The sequence below is a fragment of the Equus quagga genome, chromosome 5 (assembly GCF_021613505.1).
Source record: "Equus quagga isolate Etosha38 chromosome 5, UCLA_HA_Equagga_1.0, whole genome shotgun sequence".
Classification (NCBI taxonomy): Eukaryota; Metazoa; Chordata; class Mammalia; order Perissodactyla; family Equidae; genus Equus; species Equus quagga.
In genome coordinates this window covers 58,882,978-58,906,271 of record NC_060271.1, presented here as the reverse complement: position 1 = coordinate 58,906,271, position 23,294 = coordinate 58,882,978, and the positions used below count along the sequence as shown (strand labels likewise).

Sequence of the window (23,294 nt, the reverse complement as noted above, 5' to 3'; positions counted from 1 at the left end):
ATGTGAGTTTGTGCTGAGCCAGGGCATCTATCTGATTCAGCCTGCAGTGGGCACTTTGCCCAGTGACTTCCATATCCACAGCACAGCACTATCCACTGTGGTTAGATGTAGATTATCATGTATGTGTTTTGCAGGAAAGAAAGCCTGAGACCGAGACATGTGAAGTTTCTGTAGCTCTGGGAAGAAAGGGGGCAGGTTGGAGATGTGTGCCTCTGCCACTCCATTTTGCTGTAGCCAGTGGGTGGCAAACCTCTTCATGCATCTCTTATCCTTCTAATAGAAGTTGTAGTGAATTGATTTAAAATTTTAAAGATTCTGCGAAACTTGCCAATGGAAAAGCACAATAAAGCAAACAAGAAAAGCCCCAAAGCCATATTTTATGATTATATTTAAACCATCATTTAACGTGACAAATCTTTGTTGGAGAGACCAATTTCTTTACAGGATCCCATGGTCATACCATGTTGGTGTGTGTGTGAGAGAGTGTTGCGGGAGGGGGGAAGGCAGAGGAAGAGGTGATTGAAAGGGGCCTGGCTCATCACACTCTCCATCCCTGGCCCCTCACCTGCCAGAGGACCCTGGCTTCGCTGCCTCTTGCCTGTGTTAGGTCACATACTCTCTCCTTGAGAGCACAGTGTCTCTCAGTCACCATCCCAGGATTTCTTATCAGCTTTTGTTCCCGTTTCTCAGGACTACTGCCACCTTAGGGGATTAGGGCTTGGTGACAGCACTTCCCGGGGAATCAGGCGTGGTCTGACCCAGGAACAGGAAGCACATCATCACCAATGACATCATGACAGCAAGAGAGCACAGCCCTCGCCATGGTGCCAGGGCCCGTGCGATGCAACGGGCTTCCACCATCGATGTGGCTGCCGACATGCTTGGCCTCTCTCTGGCAGGTAAGCCTCACAGGGCTTGCACCAGGTTCCTGGTATGAGCTCACAGCGCTTGGGTCCCATATACTTGCCTCCTGGGACACCTGGCATCCATCCAGAATGAGCCTACTGTGACTGCTGCAGGCTGGACGGTGCCCTGGTATGGCATCCTTCTGGTTGAATCGGAATGGGGAGAGAAAAGTCAGCCCTCTTCCTGGGAACTGCTCCACTGAAACCTGCCCGTGGTTTTCCAGTTTGGGTGGGCAGCTGCAGGGCTCATTTGCCAGTAGATGATGTGGGAATGTCCACAGTGCCTCTCTGACGAGTGCCAGGCCAGAATGTAAGCCCCACCTGTTGTAGGTGTATGGACTTGAGGAAGAGGGGTTTTGGTCTTAGTGTCCAAGACTTCTTAGGAATCTCAAAAGCAAAACGTTTAGAAAATGAAGAAATCATCTTGTGTAACAGTTTTGGGGGGGGGAAGTAGAGTGTTGGGGTTTCTTCCCCTGTAGTGTTATTGAGAAATAATGGACATAGTCACTGTATGAGTTGAGGGTGTACAGCATGATAGCTTGATTTACATGTATTGTGAAATAATTACACAAATGTGTTGGTTTTTACATAAAATCTAAAAGCAGGGAAAAGTTTATTAAGGGTGATTTTTTCCTGTCATTTCTTTTTTATGTAGGAAATATACAAGATCCAGATGAGCCCATTTTAGAATTCAGCTTAGGTAAGTGTCTTTTTAATTTTTTTTAAATATATGTTGCTTAAAAACAAAAACATGACTACTGGCATGAGCTTGTCTCAGAGAACTTGCTGCTGCTGCTGCAGAAGATGAAGCCACGAGGCAGGTGTGGACTTCCTGGGGGTAGGAGGGAGCCTGGGGGCTGTGTGCCTGCAGGACTTGATCTCCAGAACACGTGCTCCCCCCCACAACAGTGGTGGGGGGGTGGGAGGCGAGCTCATGCAGAGCTGCAGGGACAGCCTCCCTTCCATCCTCCTACCTCTCTGGGAGGGGCAGGGAGGGGTGAGGAAACTGGGGTTAGGGCCAGCGTGGTCAGCCCCTGGCTATAAGGCCCTGCATGAGTGAGTTTAGCTCTCTAGCCCTCTGTCCCCTACTCTGTAAATGGAGGCGATGACACCTGCATGCTCTCCCTCTCAAGGAGCATCAGACCAGAGAGTGAACTAAAAACTGTAGTCGAATGTGCCAGCTCCAGGAACAGGAAAGTGGCATTACCGTGGCTTACCCAGAAGGTCGGAGAGCAGAGTGGGTTAGCCACAGATGATGCTGCTCCAGAGCCCGATGCTCTCTGGTGTTCCTCTCCCCTCCCTTCATCCCCCAGATGGTGGGCAGCACTGGTTAGTGGCCTGGTGTCAGTGTCTAGGAGATGGTGTGACATCTTTCATGTCACCTCCTGGGGAGTCACGTGGTCTGGAATCTAGTCCAAACTCTGCTGCAAACTAACTGCACAGCCTTGAGCCTGCTGCTTGACCTTGCTGGACTGCTTTCCTCATTGCTATGTGGCTATACCGCTTGAGAGACAAAGAAGCTCATGGTGGTTAAAACAAAACAAAAGGACTTTGACAAATTGCTAAACCCATAAAAATGTAAGTGCATTTTTCTCAAGTTAATATTGAACTCTGATTCAGATGGAATGCTCCTCAGCAAGTTCAGAGGGTTTCCCCAGCCCTGACTGACGGCTGGTCTGCCGTGGGCAGTGAGTATGATGCTGTGTCCTGGAAAGGGAGGTTGCAAGAGAAGAGCCTTTAACCCTGCTGGGGCTCTCACATACTTGCACGCCCCCAACCTAGAACTTTGCTGCTCTTTACAAATTATGATAAACCCAAGAACTTCCAGTTTCACAGCAGAAGAGTGAACCTATTTCTATCCCATCATCTCAGACATCTGGAAGAATGAGAACAGAAACACTGAGATATGGTTGGAAACCCCAAAATGTAACCTGGAAGGAGGAAGTAGATGGAGAGGAGATTGATCACACCTCATATCTGTGGGAGTGGTGGCAGTCAAGCAGAAGATTTGTCCCAAAGGCACTGGAGAGATAAGGAGACAAAAGCAGGAGCTTATTGGAAAGTTTGTTAAAGGAAGAGTTTGTGTTCAGGTTTCCACCATTCTCCCTCAGCCATGCAGGAACCAGAGGTTTGTTCTCTCAAGGAACTTCAGAAGCAGAGAGGCTCTGGGCCGGGGTGCATCAGCACACAGGAGAGTGGAGTGAAGGGCCAGACAAAAACAGGGTTAAGTGTAAGTCTGTTGAATAACAAGCTCCCACTTTCGCCCTCCCCAGCCTTCTTCCTCTCGTCCTAATTCTGCCAGGCTCATTCCTCCAGGCAGGAGGCTCTCTCTGTAGAGAAAGTAAGCTGCTCACCCCGATTCCACCCAAAGAGACAGAGAGATGCTGGCTTTCTGGAACCCAACCAGAAGCAGGCTGGCCAGCCACCCCATCACTGTCGTGGAGCCCACCTAGCCCTCCCATGCACACTCACCTTCTAGTACCTCATTCTTAAAAGGGTATGGACATTTATTTGTGCACACACAGATTGGCACATGCATGTTGATTGCAGTTTTATTCATAATAGGCAACACTGGAAACAACCCACATGTCCATCAGCAGGAAAATAAACTAACTTTGGTACGTGCATACAATGGAATACCACTCAGCAAGGAAAAGGAATGAACCAGTAATAGACACAACCACATGTATGAATCTCAAAAGCATTTATGCAAAGTGACATTGGAAACGTGAATTCAGTGAGGCACACCTTTAATATGAGCAGAAAAATATTTTCCACCTAGAATTCTTTACTCAAGCAGACTATGAATCAAATGTGAAGATAGAAAGTAACTTATCTCAGGTATACAGAGATTGAAATTTACTTCCCCCACAGCCTTGCTCTGGAAGTTAGCGGAGGATATGCTGCACCCCAAAGAGGGCATAAACTGAGAAAAAGGAAGACATGGGATCCAGGGAACAGGGCCCAACACGGGCAAGAAGTGAAAGAAATCCCACTTGACCCATAATGTAGCTGTGAATACATAGCTTTAATAATGCAGAATATGGATTTAACAAAACAAAAAAGGTGAGCTAAACTAAATCAGTTTAGAGAGAGGATGAGAGTTGATGTAATTGATTAAAAATCTCCCGCCTATACTAGAAATCAGGACAGTTCTGAATCTGGCAAATCAAGAACGGTAATGTAGTCACCTTAATTAGGTACTCGGAGAAAGAAATAGCTGTAAAAAGTGGGAGCAAATTTTATGTAAAATGAATTTTGCCACAATTTTTTAAAAAAGGAGAGGAGCAGGAGCCAGATGACTGAATGGTCAAATGTTCTGTTTTAACGTAGAAATCAATTAAAGTTTAAAATTTAAAAAGTATTTATTTTAAAACCTTTAATACAGAAAATGTTAGAGGAAAAGGAAACTCTTATCAGAGAGATCATCACAGTTGGCATTTTGGTATATATCCTTTCACACATTTTTTTCTTTTTTACACCCACACACAGCTATACAGAAATTTTTAATGATTTTTGGTTGTGGAGGTGATGGAATTATTTACAAAAATGCCATCCTAGTGTTCTTAACATGGAGTTTTTCATGTAGCAAAATATCACTGGCTTCTTTTCGTTTTAATAAACGTGGCATCTGCCTCATCATTGTGGATGCCTATATAGAATCTATTGTATGGCTGTGCCATATTTATTTTAACCAGTCTCCTATCGATGGATATTTAGTTTTTTCAAATTTGCCATTATAAACACCGCCACAGTGAACATACTTGTACATAAATCTTTCATACATTTTGCTGATTATTTCCTTCTGATAAACTCTTGTGTATAGAATTGCTGAGTCAAATAACGTGCATTTGGAATTTGTTTTACCAGTTTACCTCAACAGATTTATTCAGCTGGGATTACAGATGATCTGGTTGCAGAGACAAAGCATACATATCAGAGATTAATGGTTTCTATGGAAATATGCCAAAAGAGTGGTGTAAGTGATAAACAGAAGGAGATGTGACTGTGGGCTGCTGAGAGAAAGCTTCCTTGGAAGCTGTGGAACTTGAGATAGAAATTAAACATTGGGTGAGATTTAGATAGACTGGGTGGGGGATGAGGCCAGGAGAGAATATCACTTATAGGAAGGCATGTTCTGAGGGTGGCAGTTGGCCCATCAGCCCTTAAACATATCAGTCTTCCTAGCCCTTGGCCACCTATTCTATCTGCCACCACTTGGCTTGAAAGATTCAAATAGTCCAACCTTGCCTAGCTGTGAAGAACCCACAGCTGATGAAAGGGCAAGTGAAAGAGACCAGGCCGTGGGTCACTGAAGGGCATAACTTAAAGGAGGAAGAGCAAGAGGAACAGTCAAATTCCTGATTCCCGCTGAGGCAGACATAGTAGAAGAAATAGAAGAGAACTTTAAAAAATAGTGAAACCTTGAAGCTTCTAAAAGAAAACAAAGGCTAACTCACTCTATGTTTTAGTCTGCTATTGCTGCCAAAATAAATTACCACAATTTCAGCACCTTTAAACAACACAAATTTATTATCTTACAGTTCCCTTAGGTCGCAAACCCAATGGACTCAGCTGGGTCTCTGCTCAGAGACTTAACAGCGATCAAAGTATCAGCTGGGCTGCATTCCTTTCTGGGAACTTGAGGAGAGGATCTGTTTCCTTGCTCATTCAGATTGTTGGCAGAATTCAGTTTCTTGTGGTTTGAGGACTGAGGTCCCTATTTCTTTGCTAGTTGTCAGTTGAGGCTAGTTCTCAGTTGATAAAGGCTGCTCACCTGGGCTTGTGGCCACCTTCCTCCATGTTCAAAGCCAGCAGTGACTGCAGGTCGAGTGCCTTTCATACTTTGAACCTCTCCTGCCTCTTCTTCCATTGTCACATATTTCTGACTCACCCTTCCACCTTCCTCTTCTACGTTTAAGAGTTTATGTGATTAGATTAAACCCACCCAGATAATCTAGAATAATTTCCCCAGGTCAGGATCTATGACCTTAATCATATCTATGAAGTCCTTTTTGCCTGTAATGTAATATATGCACAGGTTCCAGGCATTAGGACGTGGGTATTTTTTTTGCGAGGGTGGGGAGGGACATTTTTCTGCCTACCACTCTCTAAAATTAAAAATGGGATAAATTGGACTTCATCAAAATGAGAAATTACTGTCCGTCAAAACATGCCATTAAGAAAATGAGTAGATAAACCCAGACTGGGAAAAGAATATTCACAACACATGTACCTCACAAAGGACAGATCCAGAATAGAATGCTTACAAGTCAACAATAAAATAGTTAACAATCCAGTTTTAGAATGAGTAAAAGACTTGAGCAGACTCCTGACAAAAGAAGTTATAAAAATGAATAGTAAACACGTGGTGAAAAGATGCTTATTAGTCATCACGGAAGTACAGATTAAAGCACATCCATTAGAACAACTAAAATAAAGACGAACCCCGCCCCATTCTTAGGTGCTTATGCAAAAGAGATAAAAACCTGTGTTCCCAAAAAGACATGAACAAGAATGTTTATGGCACCTTTATTTATAACGGTTCAAAACTGGAAAAAACCCAAATGTCCATTAACAGTAGAATGGATAAATAAATTTTGGTACCTTCATACAATGGAATATAACTCATCAATTTTAAAAAAAATGAATTATCAATACATATAGCAATATAGATGAATCTCAAAAACATTCCGTTTATATGAAATTCAAGAACAGACAAAAGTGGTAGAAATCCGAAAGTGGTCACAGAGGTAAGAGAATTGACGGGGAAGTACGACGGAGAACTTTCTAGTCTGATGGAAGAAGTTCTCTACTTTTTTGATGATGGTTACATGGGTGTATATGACTGGAAAAACTCATTGAACTGAAAGCTTGAGCTCTTTGTATTTTATTATAACCAATAAATAATGAAAATTTGTACAGATACGTGAGAAGATACTACGGAGATAATCTGAGAACCAAAATTAGTATTTTGAAGTAAAAATCAATTTCTGAATTTTAAGTCACCAGTGAGCATTTTAAAAAATTGAATGAGAATGGTGAGGGCAGGAATGACAGAGTGAGGACCTCCAGAAATCCTTTCCACCATTAAGGCGTTGAGAACACTGGCAAAAGTGGTCAAAATCCATCGTTTCAAAACTCTGGAAATTCGCCAGAGGCTTCCTGCCCTCTGGGGAGCGTTTACTGCCCCTCGGAAAAGGCTAGTTATTTCTACTGGTATTGAGCTTTGATTTGCCATATATTTCATCAACTCCAAGATGAAAATTTCTATGTTTTAATATGTTTAATTAGAAAGTGTGTTAAAATCCACAGCATATCATGGTCTAATGGTAGTGGATCTTTTTTTTTCCGTAGTGCATTTTACAACAGGTAGCATGTTAGATTCAATGAAGTTCGATCATTTTTCCTGTGGGTCACTTCTGTGATAGAATTACCTGAGTCTTATAGTCTATTTCAGAATGCTTAGTAGGATAAATTCTCCAACTGAAACAGTTCTACAGAGTACCTTTAGTTCTGAAAAGTAACATTTTTTGTAATCTTGCATTGGATATGAATCTCATAAGGAGAAAAAATGAGCAGTGACTTTGTTTTTTAAAAAAGCTTTGTTTATTTTGCTATAGAATTTTACTTTGCTCCCAACATCCATCCACACAGAGACCTGTGGGGCACCATAAGCTTAGGGCTGTCCCCGCAGTCATAGGATACAGGCATGTGTAGCCGTATCTTGATTTCATAGCCTGCGCAACTGCTTAGCTCAAGTGGCCATAAGTTCAATTAGTTACTAAGGTCAAACTTTGTGGGTCAGACCCTGTTGAGATTGTTGGCTTTGTGCTCCGTTCCATGGACGTAGAAATCCCCCTCCAGCCATCCACAGGCAAGTGTGGCATGGCTGTCATGAGGAATGGGGGAAGGAGGTGGAAGAAGACACTGTTTCTTATTTAAAAAATCACCTCTGTGTGACAGCTGACAATGTGATCGTCTCATCCCTTTGTGTGTCATTTTTTTTTGCTGTCTTTGAGTATGTTTGGAACAGAGAATTAACCAGAGCTTGATTTTGAAGGATTCATTTCTTTCCCATCTTGATTCTCTAGCTTGCAGTGAGCTGCATACTCCGTCACTAGATCGAAAACCAAATAGTTTTGTAGCAGTGAGTGTAACCACCCCTCCTCAGGCATTCTGGACGAAGCACGCACAAACGGAGATCATCGAGGTGGGTGCTGCCGGCCCCGTCCTCCGGGCCCTGCATTGGGCTCTGGTGGTGGGGTGGCCTGTGGGAGGGCTGTTCAGGGACCTGAGCACCTGGAGCTGCAGTGATGTTTATGTGAATTGTGTTGCTGTTTTTCCGCGGGTTTTCAGTACACTGATATTTTTCATCACACTTACTCATCTGGATGGCATTTATAATTGCCATAGCCTTTACAATTATTGATTAGCGAGTGGCTAGTTATTTTTGAAAAATGATTCTGTAAGGTTGATTGCATTTTAAGAGGTAAGACCTAATTCTTCCTTGTCACTTCTGGTTAGCTGCTACTTTTAGAGAACTGTTCTTGTTAATCAAAGTTTGGAGAGTATTAACTATTAACCATCCTTCTCACCAGGGCATACTCTTATTTGTATTGGTTTTTATCTTTAAAGATTTTTGAGTTGTGTGTTACATGTTTACTTTTTATGTTAAGTTACATGATATACCTTCACTGAGGAAATTTTATAAAAATCTTTTTAGATAATTGAGCACATTACATAAGTTATGAAACTAAGGGTAGGAGTTGCTGGTGTGAGATTCTGCAGGGTTCTATTTGTGATGTGAGCTTCTCTGTGAGTTAGGTGTCTCAAGCACACTTAAACTGAATTTCCACCTCTTCCCTAGATTTACATTTTGGAGGATAGACCATCCTTTTTCATTCTCTTGGAAACTTATTTCCAAGTTCAAGCCAACAGTTCTGTTTTCTAAGCCTTTGTTGAGTACTGCCTACACATCAAGCACAGTGCTGGGCGCTGGGGATGATACAAAGACCGCTGGGGCGCAGTCCCTGCCCTCGAGGAGTTTACCATCTGTGGGTGGGGAGCGTAAGTGAACGTGGCTCCATCTCTACACTGCAGAGTGTGGGAAGTGTTAGAGAGATGAGGATAGCACCAGGAGGCTGGGATCTCATCCAGCTCTGAGGATCAGAGGAAGCTTCCTGTGGTGGGGCTTAGTGAGATTCTGAGAGAATAGGTCTGGGGTAGGGCCCAAGACTCTGCATTTACACAAGCTCCGAGGTGATGCCCATGCTGCCAGTCTGGGGACCACATGTGGAGGAGCGTGCCAGAGTTCTGTGGTAACTATGCGAAGGCATGGCAAATAGGAGAGTATCATGTGCGTTTGGAGAAGAACTTCATCCTGTTCCGTGTGTGCAAACGCATAAGTGGGGGAGTGGAAGCCTTGAATGTCAGGCTAGGGAGTTTGTAATGGGCTAGTGCAGGCTTTTATGTGGGGGAGTCACCTGATTGGCTGTGTTTCAGAGAGGTCCTAACTCAAATGGTCAGACAGTCTTGAGGGAGCCATGCAGGACCTGGCTGGTGGTGGAAAAGAGTGGAAAGAAAGGGTGCTTGTGAGAGAGGCTCTGGAGGTGGCTCTTGCAGGAGGAGTTCATCCTTCCTGGGGGTTGAGAGCCAAGGAGAAGAGGGCAGATGCTCAGGTTTATAGCCTCCTTGGTAACCAAGGGTGGATGGAGGGAGAGGTTCAGCCCCAGCAGGCCACTCAGGAGGGGCTGCGCAGCAGGTGCTGAGAGACTGGATTTGGAGCTGCAGAGGGAACATAGCCAGAGGCATGGACCCCAGGGCAGGTGCAAACAGGAACCGTTAACCGTTTGGCTGAGGAAGTTAACCACTGCCTGAGAAAGAGAATATGGTATTATAGGCCTCTGTAGGAGGGTAGGGCTAAGCTGCTGGGAAATGGCCACCTAGGATCGAGAAATTAGCAACTGGTCCTCAGAAAAGGAGAGCCTTACAAAAGTCAGGCCTTAATTATTCCAAACCCAGGAGTCTAGGAATAAGAAATGACTTAAGCCGTTCATTTCCTCTTTCATCTGCCTGTTTATATATCTTAAAGAAACAACCCAAAGTAGAAGGTCCAAAAACATAACTCCTCTAAAGTTGTAAGACTAAGAATATATGTGGACATTCATCTTGCTTCAATTTTATAACATCACTCCTACTGAGTGAGAAGCCCTTAGAATGAGCCCTTGGCCACAGCTTGTGTGTTGGGCCCATTTGTTGTTCCGGGATCTGGAAAGGTCTGTGTCAGACAGCTTTGTCCTTTTTGGAAAGTAGGTGTTGGGTTGTATACATCCGTTTAAGCCGTCTTTAGCATTTCTGTTGATCCCAGTTTGTAGGAATGTTAGTTTATCATTCTGAAAATGTTGATGTATTTTAAAAGCATTTACTTTAAAAAATCCAACTATATATTCTGGTTATTTTCTTTTCTATTCTAGGGAACCAACAATCCTATATTTCTAAGCAGTATTGCCTTCTTTCAAGACTCTCTTATCAATCAGATGACGCAAATCAAACTCTCCGTGTATGATGTCAAAGATAGATCTCAGGGAACAGTTAAGTAACGTGGTTTGTGGGATTTTCCTCCCTTTTTTAAAGTTCTGTGATCATTTGAAAGAGAGTTGAACACAAGATAGACTTCACTACTGGCTCACAAATTAACAAATGTCCAAACATGTTTGTCTTTAGGAATTTCTTTCTGAGTGTCTCTGTTGGGCTCCTGAGATGAGGGTCAGGTGTGTTGTGGGACCCAGCCAGCTGGACTCCCCTGGGGCCTGGTAATTGGAGCAGAGACAAAGTGAGCACACTAATGCTGTCTCTCTCCTCCTCCTTCCTCAGATGTATTTACTGGGCTCTGGAACATTTGTTGTCAAAGATCTGCTCCAGGACAGTCATCATAGGTTGCATTTAACACTAAGGTTGGTATTTAATTTTGTTCCTTTGAAAGGATCTGCAATTGTGAGGTTCAGGGACAGGTGGGGAAAGGCTCCATTTCCTATACGGAGAGAGCACCCTGCTACCTCCCAGGGGCCAGTCTAAGCGGGGAAGGTGCTTGTCCATCGAGGCAAGATAAAAAACTCAGCCTGTCAGAGGGCCTGATGGAAATGTGGGGCATCCGTGGGAAATAGGAGCACACCCTACTCAGACCGAAAGGAAAACCTAGACACCTATCTGATAAGACTCAAGGTATTTGTCTGTTTTGTGTCCCCTCCCCAGCAGAATGTCATCTCCTGGAGAGCAGAGATTTTTGTGTGTTTTGCTTCATTGCTGTGTACTAAGCACCTGGAACAGTGCCTGGTGCTCAGTAAATATTTGTAGAAGGAAGAAAAGGATGGAGGGGGACCCCCCACTGTGTCCCTGCAGGGAAGATGAAAGATGTCAAGATGTCAACCCTTCCCACATTCATTTTAGGGGCAATTCCCACCCAAACCCTGACATGGTGTTCGTTTTTTTCCAAAATAATGTAAAAATTGGAACAATAGTCCAAAGTAGCAAAGAAAATTTTGACAAAGGTGGTGAATTCCCTGCTAGATAGTTCAACATTCTGAAGCTGCGGTGATGACAATGTTGCAGGCTTTGGACAGGCGAGAGCCCTGCAGCATCCTTTGTGTGTGAGAGCCTCACTCAGCCTGAAGGAGGAGTCTGGGGAAAGGAGAGGGTCGCACGGTGAGGGGGGCTGTCAGAGAAGAACACTCAGGTGCAGCACGTGCCAGAAGTAATTCCACTTGGATTAGAGTTAAGTGTGAGAAATGGACGTTATCCTGTTTAAAAGGAGCTAAAGATGCCTATTGAACAGATAGCATGGGAAGGACTTTTCCGCGCATGAGAACGATGAGAGAAAGTCACAAAGGAAATGGTCAGTAGATGTGACCACCGAAAAATTTAGAACCTGGCTAAGGCAGACATCTTAAATAAAAAGCCTGAGGCTTCAGGGTGTCCCTGGGGCTTCCCTGGATGAATCAGATGGGCCTGGGCAGTGTGCAGCCACCCTGAAGGGTCTCAGGTGAAGCTGACTGGGGCTAGAGTAGCATCAGCTGTGTCATGTCAGGATTCAGAGGCTTTGGGAAACTCTGGGGACCTTGGCTTATTTGGGGTCCAGGCCTAGGCCTTGAAGCTAATCAAAGCTTGAAGGTGAGGTGGGAAGGAGCAGAAAGGGGTCCAGTGGCAGAAGAAGGTGCCCTCCAGTTGTCATTCCAGGGTATGTCCCCATAACTCTCTGGGGCAGGGGTCAGCCCAGGGCCTGAGGGGCGCCTCCCAAGCAAGCATTGACTCCTCCCCTCCGACTCCACCAGGCACGTCCATACTTCTCTGTGGTGGTTGATCCCTTCTCAGATGCAGTCCTCCTCTCTGCCCCCATGGTGTCCTTGTCTGTGTCCCCAGAGCTTGTGCATGCAGTGAATGCTCACTGACTGACCAACTGGCTGGATCCTGGTGCCCACAGGACCCCCCAGTACCCCAGGATGGCTGAGCTTTGCATTTAAGCAGAAAATGAAGCACCGTCACGCCACCGCTTGCTAAAGCACATTGCTCGTTGCAGGTCTGCAGAGAGTGACCGCGTGGGTAACATCACTGTGATCGGCTGGCAAATGGAGGAGAAGTCAGACCAGCGGCCCCCTGTGACCCGGTCTCTGGACACCGTCAATGGGAGGGTGAGCACACCGCCTTCCTGCTCTCCATTAGGAGTGGGAGGAGTGGGTGGACTTGCCTCTGTGCTCAGGGAAGGGCAGGGCAGGGCCTGCTGCTTGATGCTGCCTCCAGAGGACGTGTCCTCCAGGCACTTCTCAAAGTAGAGAGGAAGCAGCCCCTCAGGGAGCAGGCCCCTCTGCTCTGACCATGCTGGCCACCTCCAGAGAGCGGGCGGAGCGAGTGGGCGGGCACCTGGCCTCAGAAGCTGCAGTCAGGCGGGGAGGGAGGGCTTGTGGGGGTGTGAGATGGGCCCCAGAGCATCTGTGATGTTTTGTTAAGATGTTCCTCCCAGACAACAGGTGCCACGCTCGCCTTAACGCACACTCAGTGCTGCACCCCTCCTCTCACACATCCTCTTTTCCTCTCCACCTCCCTCACTCTTTCTCCCTCACCCTCTCTCCCACGCCCTCTCTCACACACTCTCTCACACACATACTCGGTGCTCTCAAACTAGAATTCTAATTTAGGAGCCTGAACACTGGTAAGTAGTCATTATTGTAAAATACAGAGGTATCTCATTTTACCCAAAATAAGCACAGAACGTCAGCTCTGGAAATACTCCTGGGCGACGTCTGTTCCCGCCCCTTCGTTTTACACATCAGAACCCTGAAACACAAGGTGAAGAGACTTTGTCGAAAGACACGCATTTCTAGAAAATTCTGTGTGCGTGGAACGTGTTCTGTATACCGGGAGGTGGATTGGTTTGTGGCTGGGTGGAGTGTTTACTGCGGAGTTCGGGGTGGGTGGTAATTTGGAGAGTTCTTTTGTGGTGTACTCAGGCCACCCTCCTCCTGAGTGCTCTGCTCTCACGGGTTTCTTGTGCCCCTCTGTACGTGTTATTAGATGGTTCTGCCTGTTGATGAGAGCTTGACCGAGGCCTTGGGAATCCGATCCAAATATGCTTCTTTGCGAAAAGACACTTTACTGAAATCGGGTGAGCAGCTTCCTCTGTTGGTACTCGTGCCACTCTTGTGAGTGTCCGCTCGGACCGTGGTCATCCTTCCTCCCCTCCCGTTCTATATGTCACCTCCCTACTGCCTGCGTTCTTTGTGCCAGCATATGGAGAGTTAGGAGTACTCCAAGGAAGGGGGCCCCTCCCTCTTTTCACGCCCTGTTGTTTAGTGTTGGGTTTGGTGACTGACAGCCTCCCAGCCCCTCAGACTTTAGAGGTCGTTACACATTCTGGGCAAGAAGATTGCATATTATGGGGGAGAAGCGTTCAGGCTCAGTTGATTGGTGGGTTTTTGGTTTAAATGTCTTAATTCCATTGAGATGAACAGTAAGAAGACTTGAAGGTGTCAGCACCACTGAGGGCCTGGGGAGGAGGCTGCACGTGCAGGTCTGCCGCCAGCTCTCACAGCCCCTGTCTCCCCTGAATTCCCCTGCAGTATTCGGTGGCGCCATCTGCCGCATGTACCGGTTCCCCACCACCGACGGCAACCACCTGAGGATCCTGGAGCAGATGGCGGAGAGTGTGCTCTCCTTGCACGTGCCCCGGCAGTTTGTGAAGCTCCTGCTGGAAGAAGATGCGGCCAGGTGAGTAGCCGACCACCCATCACCCCCACGTCATGTGCCCCTTCCTTTCTTGAAAGCTCTGAGATAAGGTGGGTAGAGCCCTGGCCTCAGTCCAGGCTGCAAACCCAGCCTGTGCCACTTGCCTGCTCTGTGGCCTGGGCCTGCCAAAGCCTCAGATTGTTCATCTGTATCCCGGCATCCCTGTGTGAGGACTTCACAAGATAACATGCCTGAAGCACCAGATGTGTGCCCAGCACTCAGTACCTGCTCCCTTCCCTTCTCTCCTTTCCCCTTTCACCTGGCCTTAGAAAGTTAGAAATACAGTCACGTGCCTCATAATGACACTTTGGTCAACGACAGACTGCGTATACGACGGTGGTCCCATAAGATTAGTACCATGTAGCCTAGGTGTGTAGTAGGCTACACCATCTAGGTTTGTGTAGGTGCACTCTATGACGTCCACACAATGACAAAACCACCTAACAACGCATTTCTCAGATTATATCCCATTGTTAAGTGATGGCGTGACTATATCTGGTCATTCTTTGGTTATAGCTGCCTGGGTCACTGCTTTCCTAGGGTACCACAGCGAGCGATACGGGCTCCAGAAGGCTAAGTGTGCACTCTGGTCCTCCACATCTCTCAGCCCAGGGCGTGTTTCCTTGATCCTGAGGCAGAGAAGGCCTGAGAGGTGGGGCCGGCATTGCAGATTATGTCTCTCATCGGCCTCAGACTCTCATTTCTACTCCTTGTCATAAAACGATGTTAATTGTAAACAGAATATAATAGAAGCATGAGAGGAAACAATGCAGTCAGAATTCTGCTGTTTTAATAGAGCTATTTTGTTTTAATTTTTTGTCTTAAAAAATATTCTAACTTAGAAAAATGACAAGAATAATGCAATGAGCTGCTTTCTCCCTCTCTACATAGTTTATAGAGTGATTTTAATTTTTAAAAATTCCCCTTCAGCTTTTCCATATTTGTATGTATTTATCTGGCTACCATCTACTTCTCCATTATCTTCAGTTTTGTGTTATAATTTTTACTTATGGCCTAATTTCCCATTATTCAGTGTACTCTAACTTTGAAGAGTTCATTCATCTACCAAGTGCTGTGGTTCTGAGGGTTTTGTTGTTGTTGTTGTTTTTCACACCCGCCGTGTGGCTGGTGCTGTGCTCAGCGTGGGAGGCTTCTTGATGAGCGACACAGACCGTGGGAGACAGTCAGTAACGGAGAACTGGGGGCCACATGCAGCGCCCTGATGTGTTCAGTGGTGTGCGGAAATTAAAAGGGGGCTGTGAGAAGGAGGAGGTGGTCTGGGCAGGCCTCCGTGCGACTGTGACATTAAGCTGACACCCAAAGCGTAAGAAGGAGCCACATGAAGCGGACAGGCAAAGACATCCAGAGAGAGGGGTCAGCAGTAGCTGAGGCTGGCAGGCCTGTGTGCTCACGAGCAGACCCGGGGCAGTGGGGCCAGTTGGCTACGGCGAGCAAGGACGTAGATCTCACCGCAGCCTTGCCTGTCCTTGGCGTTCTGCCACATTGATTTTGCTAACTTAATAAAATGGTGCAACTCTTTTTTAACTTCAGACAATTTGGTAGAGTCCTAAAAACTTTTCTAAAATTAGCTTTTTTTTTTTCCTCAAAGGAAAATGTGCATAGTATAAAAAGCCAAATAGTGCCAGAAGGCTTTTAACAAAAACATGAACCTTGGAGACCTCTCCTTTCTGATCTACTTCTCAGAAACAGCCACTTTTAGCCATTTTAGTGTTTACTGCTGTGTTTTTAAATATATGGGTGGCGTACTCTCTTCCTTAATGAATTTCAGGGATTAGCTGATATCTTGTGATGAAGCTTTTAGGTCCTTTGTACTTTCCATTCCCCATTTTCCTAATATGGTTATCCTTTTTTTTCCCTAATCCATCTTGTGTTTTCATTATTCTGATTATGTCGCTATTTTACTGCTGAGCTAAGACGTTTATATTTCACTTCTTACACAGCTTTTACTTTTCTGAACATAAAGCCTCTTTTTCTTTCTCCTCTTCCCCCATTCCCTTCTCCTCCCCCCATGACACTTTTAGAGTTAGTTCATTACTTACGTAGACGGAGAAAAGAAGCCTAGCTAGAGTCACCAGCTCCCCATGGTCCTTGTCCCATACCTAAAAAGGACAACATTGAAACCGAAAGGGCCAGATGACCGTGGCAGGAGCTGTGGGCCCCCGTTGCTGAGCAGCCAGCTGTAGACTGCAGCCGAGCAGGTTATGTTCTGCAGCTGTTCTTAAGGGAGGCAGGGAGCCCCATTCCTCACCAGAACCAGGGAGGCAGTGAGAAACTATCTCATGACAGCCCCCGGGGGAGATTGAGAGGGGAGGCGGGGATGGCCCGGTAGCAGCTGCTCACAGGCCTGCAATGCTCTCATGTCCCGGGAGGGTCCTATATCATTCTGTCCTGCCCATACTCAGGCGGGCTGTGTTGAAGCCTTCGCCTATGCGGCCTTTGTGGACACAGGCAAGGGGCTGCTCCCCTACAGCCTCTCTCCCCTCCCCTCCTCCACTTAGTTTTCCTTGAACGTTTGACTGAGTTTCTCTGAAAAGCTTCTTTCTGCGCTTTTTCACACAGTCAGTGGTCTCCCTTTCATAGAGCCATTCCTCCTGGAGCAGGCTGTCCCCCTGCCCCGCTGCTCGCCCTTTAGACTTGCAGGGTGGGTAGCCGTTGTCCTGGGCCCTCCCTGGGCGTCAGTGATGCTTCCGTGCACGTGTTGTTCTCTGGGGTGCCTGGGACTCCTGTGGCTCTCCAGGGCAGCCAGCCGGCCCCACGGCCTGACATGTGGTCTTCTTGCAGGGTGTGTGAACTGGAGGAGTTGGGGGATCTGTCCCCTTGCTGGGAGAGCCTCCGACGCCAGATTGTCACTCAGTATCAGACTATCATCCTCATATACCAGGAGAACCTGACCGACCTCCATCAATACAAAGGTGGGTGCCGGGTCTTGTCCTCATCACGGCACACGTGCACTCCATTTTCCTGGCTAGGAATCTGCAACCCAAGGTCGCTCAAATACTCTCACTGACAGACATGCTAATGGACTTTTAAAAATAGATTCTTGTGTAGGTGTGAATTCTTTCCAATATGGATTTTTCAGATCTTAATGAGGAAGACATCTGTGAATTGCCTTGACAGTTCCTTCTGTGGTGTCATCTGCCAAAACAACCGCCGTAGGACGAAATTTAGGGACACAAAATCACAGGTTCTTGGTTCCTTTGATTTCTTCATCTTGGTCTGATATCAGTGAAATGACCAAAAGGATGTAGGCCATTTACCTTGAGACAAAGCAGTTTCCTAGATTTTCCAGTTTAAATATTCAATAGTCCTTTTATTGAACATATAAGTTGTCTGAATGGGACTCTCCATTTTAAGGCTTAGAAGAGAAAGTGAAGTGCAGACACCTCACCTTTTCTTCTTGAAAGATGCCATTTGATTTTCAAAACACTTTTCTGGGTAGATTTATTTTTTTATTTTTATTTTTATTTTTATTCTTTTGAGGAAGATTAACCCTGAGCTAACATCTACCGCCAATCCTCTTTTTTTGCAGAGGAAGACTTGCCCTGAGCTAACATCCCTGCCCATCTTCCTCTACTTTGTATGTGGGATGCCTGCCACAGCATGGTTTGACAAGCGGTGCCATGTCTGCACCTGGGATGCGAACCAGCGAACCCTGGGCCGCTGAAGCGGACCGTGCAAACTTAACCCCTGCACTACCAGGCTGGCCCCTCGGTAGATTTTGAAGACTGTTCATAACTCCATACCCTTTTTATTGCCTTTTTACTTTTCTTATTTTGTTTTTTCGTTACTTCATTCTCTATCTTTAGATTCTTCCCTCCTTCTCCTCTACATAATGGAATTTTAGGATTTAAGGAGATTAATATGGTTTTGACACGGAACATAAACCTGTCCATGAACTTGGCTGGGCCAAATACAAGCATGACAACAAGACAGGGTGCCCTGGTTTTGGTTTGAATCTCAAGAATGGCTCTAAGTGCATTTCTAAGAGAAATGGCAGTGTTTGCCTGAAGGAACTTAGGGACCCATCCACGCTTGGATGCCTGTTATCTGAGAAAGTCTGAAACCCACACACTTTGAGTTTTCTGGAGCAGAGCTTCTCAAATGTCAGTGTGCACCTAAATCCCCAGAGAATCTTGTTAAAATGCAGACCTGGGATTTTGCATTTCGAACGGGCTCCTGGGATGCCCAAGCTGCTGATCGATCTGTGGGCCACCCTTTAAGTATTAGGCTCTAGAGAACGAGCTCATGTGACAAATGCCAGACAGACGCTGCTGGTCTGCAGTTTGTATACTGACAAAATAAGTGGATCTTTTTCACTAGAGGGAATGTTTATTTTTTCTATTCTTCTGTCAGTTTAATTTGTAATCCCTTTCTTTTCAAGGCAGGTGGTTCTTCACTTTATTAGTTATGGATTCTGATTATAGAGATAAAATTGTGGATGTATGTTACAAAACATCATCCAACCTCCTTAACTCCCTGGTTGTAAAGAAGGGAACAAGTGTGAGTGTGTTTCAGAGGGCCAGAATCCCTGCTGTGTAGCATTTATTCACCTTGATAGACCTGGGTGATGAGCAGACCTCTTCATCATGTTTCAGAATTGAGATCTGTTGCTCTGGTTGAACCAATTTCTTAGATCTTGGATGATGGCAGTCTCTGGAGTTGGAGCAGGCACTTCCTGGCATGGACCCGTTTGCTCTTTATAGTTGTGTTGATGTCGTGTTGCACAAAATCAAGTCTTTGTGTTAGACCTCCCCATTGAGAGCTGAGTCGTGGTAAGGCACAGGACCATTGCCATAGCCTCCTGAAGCTGCTTCTCCCTGGCTCCACTCACTACCTAAGCACCCAGAACCAGTTTCGTGGCCAGCGAGCTGCCCTCCCTTCAACATTTCACCCACCTGCTCTCTGGAAATGAAATGTGTTCATGGGAAACTTGGAATTTTCTGGACCACTCCCAACACGTATCTGCTCACCTGCAGCAGCATCCTCAAATATCTTTTTGCTCCTTGCCGTTCATGAATGCAGGATACATGTTGATGATCTTTGTTTTCTCATGCTTTGTTTCTTAGGTCCCTCCTTTAAAGCAAGCAGTTTGAAAGCAGATAAAAAGTTAGAATTTGTTCCCACAAACTTGCACATACAAAGGATGAGAGTTCAAGACGATGGAGGATCAGGTAACTATTTTTCTGCTCCTCTCATTGAATCACGTTTCACTTCTTTTCTTCCTGTGTACTTGGTCTCTGTGCTGGCCTGTGTCTGCCCCAGCCTTTGCTGTGTGTTCTTCTGCTGGGCAGCCTGGATAAGAGATGTGTCACAAGGACCTTTGTAAAGTCTTTGATAAAGAGCTCAAACCCCTTCCTCTTGTCTCGCCTCTTTTCAGCTTCCCTTTGTGTTTCTGTGGCCGAAAGTTGCCCGTCAGTCATCCTTCTGAAAGAGGGATGGATGCAACTGAGCGTTGCCGGGTAGTTGTCTCCGGCCCTATTGTAGCTCCCCCTTGAGACCCACAGAACCCCCTCTCTGCTGGGATGATGGTGCTGGGCTCCAGAGGCCCTTGGACAGCCCAGGCTGTGCGACTAAGGGAGCCACAGGCTGCTTGGAAATGGGCTGGAGGGGCAGGGTCCCAGAGTTGTGTGCATATCCCTGTAGCTGGCTTGTCCACAGGCCTGAGCCCAGAGTAATGGAGGAGAGCTTTCTGTCATTCAGATCAGAACTACGACATCGTCACCATCGGAGCGCCAGCAGCACACTGCCAAGGTTTTAAGTCAGGAGGTCTCCGTAAAAAGCTGCACAAATTTGAAGAGACCAAGAAACAGTAAGTTCTTGGAGGGTGTTTGTGGTCCTTGTACAGTTGTCTGGTGCTTCCTAGGTTAAAAAAAAAGAAGTCAAAATATGACCGCAAAAACATCCAGCCATCCAATCTGCTTTTGCGCGGCTGGAGGAGCTGCCCTATGGACTCTGTGCTGCTCTGTATGTGTGCGACTGAGGTGGGTGGGTGGTGAGGGCACCTGATCCTGCAAAATGAACAGAAAATTGAAACCCACCTTGAAAGTGGTGCTTTCAGCGGCTGCACCATGTGGATTCTCCACTAGCTTGGTTGTCCTTTAGAGTCCCTGGTCAGTCAGTTGAACACCACAAAGCGTGAAGCCTGGAAGAGATTGTTTCCTTTCCTCAAGGACTGCAGGGTAAGCATTCCAGTTTTAAAAAGGCTCAGGGAGCTGCATGGAGCTACCGTCTTGAGCAGGAAGTTTCCAGGTAGGCAGGGTGAGGAAGGGCGTTGCAGAGTGCAACATGAGGTGCAGCTGGCGGCCCAGTGCCTTGGGGAGAGGAGCTGAGCGGAGAGCTGGCCCCTCGGGCAGCCTGCTCAGTGTGAGGCTGTGTGTCGGTGACCAGGGATGCAGGGCTGGCAGATCTAGGCCTGATCTGAGGAGCTCTGCACTTTGCCTAGGAGCAGAAAAGTCAGCAGCACCGTTTGGAGCGAGCAGTGCCATGTCTGGAAACAAGGCAGAAGGTGCTGCAGAGCTGGAGTAGTGGGAAGGGGAGAGAGTTGTAAATCAAGGCTGTCGTGTTGGACATGCGGGAGGCACTGGTGATCTTCCAGAATGTGGCCCGTCAAGATTTAAATAGATGGAGGGATGCGAGTGTAGGAAGAGGAGGTGATAAGTGTAGATGATCCTGTAAGCTCCTGGACTGTGAAATAGAGGAAGTAGCATGAAGGTCTCAGGTTCGGGCAGGGTGATTATGACTTGAGCATGTGTTTAGACTGATAGGAAAGATGGAAGCGAAAGAGGGAACGTAGAAGAGAATGCTGATAGAGCGAGGTTCTGGAGACCATAGAAGAGGCAGGGCTAGGCAGTTAATCCTAGAAAGGACAAGAGAAGTTGATGGGGTTGCAGAGGTTTTTGAGGTGGTGAGGAATAAGCTAAAGGTAGGATGGGGCCGCCTCTGCAGAATGTGGGCGTGAAAGGGTCAGACTTACCAGTTGAGAATGGAACCGTTTGAGGGAAGGTGAAGCAAAAGCTGTGGGAGTCTCAAAAGAGCCCAACAGGTCGGGTGGAGAGCATTAGCATGTGCCAGGGGCCGGTGGGCCATTGCCTGGGAGTCAGGACATGACTTGAGAAGATGGACCAGGGACTAGATCAGGACGGGGGGGATGGGTCAGGTCCAGTGGTCAGTGATTGGGCTGAGGGGATCAGGGAGGCAGCCAGGAGTGTCCCTGACTATGGGGTGGGGCTGGAGGCGGGAACAGCAGGCAGGAGAGAGGGAGAGCACTGTGAGAAGTCCCCATTCAGTTGTGTGCACAGGTTGCCCTGGGGTGAGTCCTGGAGACCCGAGGAGGAACAAGAAAGGGCTAGGTTAGGAGCGGAATTTCAGCCTTCAGGGTGGGGCAGCATTCTCTGGGAGGCTCCCAGACTGCCTCCTTGACCTTGATTCATCCCCACCAAGGGCGCGTCCGTTGACAAACCAGGTAACCAGACCTGCCTGAGGATTCACTGACTCCGGTGTTCCTCGGGGAATTATGGTGAAGACAAGGCTTCTTGTGCCCACCACAGCGCTGCACAGCCAGCCCGAGATTGTGTGTCTGCCGCTGCATTGCATGTGGCTGTGTGGAGGTGTGAGCGTGATTTGAGGATGGCGTGGGGGCCCTGGAGGAGAAAACCAGTCAAGAGGGGGCGCCAATGGCTGTCCCTGACCCAGCAAGGTCGCCATGTTGATACCTGATTACTCTGCATGTTGGCTTCAGAGCTTCTTATTCCCAAAATGCCTCTGTAGTATTTTCCGGATACGTAATATACATTTTTATTTAGTTTCCTACTAATGTCATGAAGCTACTTGTAGAACTGGTCTCATCGTTTGAACTTTCCTTTAAATGCAGAGCCAGTGGAATGTGTCCCTGGGGCTTGAGCACTGATGTAGCTCTGATGAACAAGCACATTGGGCTCACAAGTTTAAATGTCCCTGTCGTCGGGGCCTCAACAAATGATTTCTAGTATTTTGACAAAAGATAACTTGGCTTCTTAATTTTTTAGTTTGCATTTCATGTTTGCTAACAAACTGTTAATATTTCATTTTGGTTCTTTTTTTTTTTAGCAGTTTTGAGGAGTGTTGGTGAGTTTTCTGTCTGTGGAGAGAGTGTCTGTTTGGGCCTTGCTCTCATGCAGAGAAAGCCTGTGCCGTCCCTCCTCTGTGAGGTGCCTGCCCCCTTGGTACCACCGTGGGCTCCTAGTTATAGACTCGTAGACAGAATTCTCCCTTCCAACTGCAATGTTCTTTGATAATGAATAGCCGATATCCAGTCTGCTGGTTTACCTTTACAGTCTGGCAGCGGTTCTTTCTTGCGCTCACTCTGAGAGAAGACCCGGTTCTGTCTCTCCCAGAGTGAGGAAGAGCCTTGGCCGGGCAAGGCCCTGGGTGCTAGGGTTTCAGGTCAGCCAATTTGTGTGGTTGGGAATCCCTTTCTGGCTTCTTTTACAAGAATCTGGGGTTTTTCAGTTTCCACTTCACCGTCACCTCTTGTAGGAACGAAGCAAGTTTACGTTTTCATGATGCTTAATAGTTTATGCAGATTTTGAAAACAGTGGTACTAGGGTCCGTTTTATCCCTGGAGGGCAAACCAAGAATTAATATAACCAAGTGGCTTTTTCCACCAAAGAATTAAGTGGCAACCAGAAACCACCGTGACTGCTGCCTGGGGGTCCCCACTGCTGCCCCCAGGCCCTCCCCAGTCATGCCCGAAGTGCTTACCTAGGCCCAGAGTCGGGGCTCTGCAGTGGTACCGCTTCTGGCAACAGGTCCAGTAGGACCTCAGCCCTTCAGGATTGCTGCCACCTTGGAGCTGCTGAGGCTCAGGAGCCGTGGCTGGGCCCTGCCTAAGATGTCAGGGCTCTGCTGGGGACATGTGACAGCAGGAAGTCCTGAGAAACACTGCTTCCCCCCTCCCGCACCCCCCGGGGCCTCTTCAGCTTTCCCCATTTTTAGGACTAGGTTGAGCACATGTGCTTGTATATTCATGATCATTCCCGAACAGCAGCTCTTTGACATTTATTCTTTCTCACCCCGCCATATACCTCCCGTGCCTAAGTCCCCGATTGCTGT

The 23,294-nt window shown here is 46.9% G+C and overlaps 1 protein-coding gene across 10 annotated transcripts in view; it reads left to right on the top strand.

Annotated features, from left to right (window-relative positions):
* Positions 1-23,294, top strand: part of INPP4A (inositol polyphosphate-4-phosphatase type I A) — a 132,506-nt gene that overhangs the window by 70,412 nt on the left and 38,800 nt on the right. For 6 of the 10 annotated variants that reach the window (XM_046660889.1, XM_046660885.1, XM_046660888.1 and 3 more), the window contains exons 3-14: positions 691-899; positions 1,561-1,605; positions 8,000-8,118; positions 10,382-10,498; positions 10,782-10,861; positions 12,481-12,592; positions 13,473-13,563; positions 14,018-14,165; positions 16,986-17,116; positions 19,271-19,375; positions 19,905-20,013; positions 22,290-22,307. In XM_046660889.1, the coding sequence (XP_046516845.1) occupies positions 794-899; positions 1,561-1,605; positions 8,000-8,118; positions 10,382-10,498; positions 10,782-10,861; positions 12,481-12,592; positions 13,473-13,563; positions 14,018-14,165; positions 16,986-17,116; positions 19,271-19,375; positions 19,905-20,013; positions 22,290-22,307 (1,181 nt within the window). In that variant the 5' untranslated portion in view covers positions 691-793. The remainder of the gene's footprint in view (positions 1-690; positions 900-1,560; positions 1,606-7,999; positions 8,119-10,381; positions 10,499-10,781; positions 10,862-12,480; positions 12,593-13,472; positions 13,564-14,017; positions 14,166-16,985; positions 17,117-19,270; positions 19,376-19,904; positions 20,014-22,289; positions 22,308-23,294) is intronic. The other 4 variants (XM_046660891.1, XM_046660890.1, XM_046660886.1 and 1 more) reach the window with 1 other exon arrangement.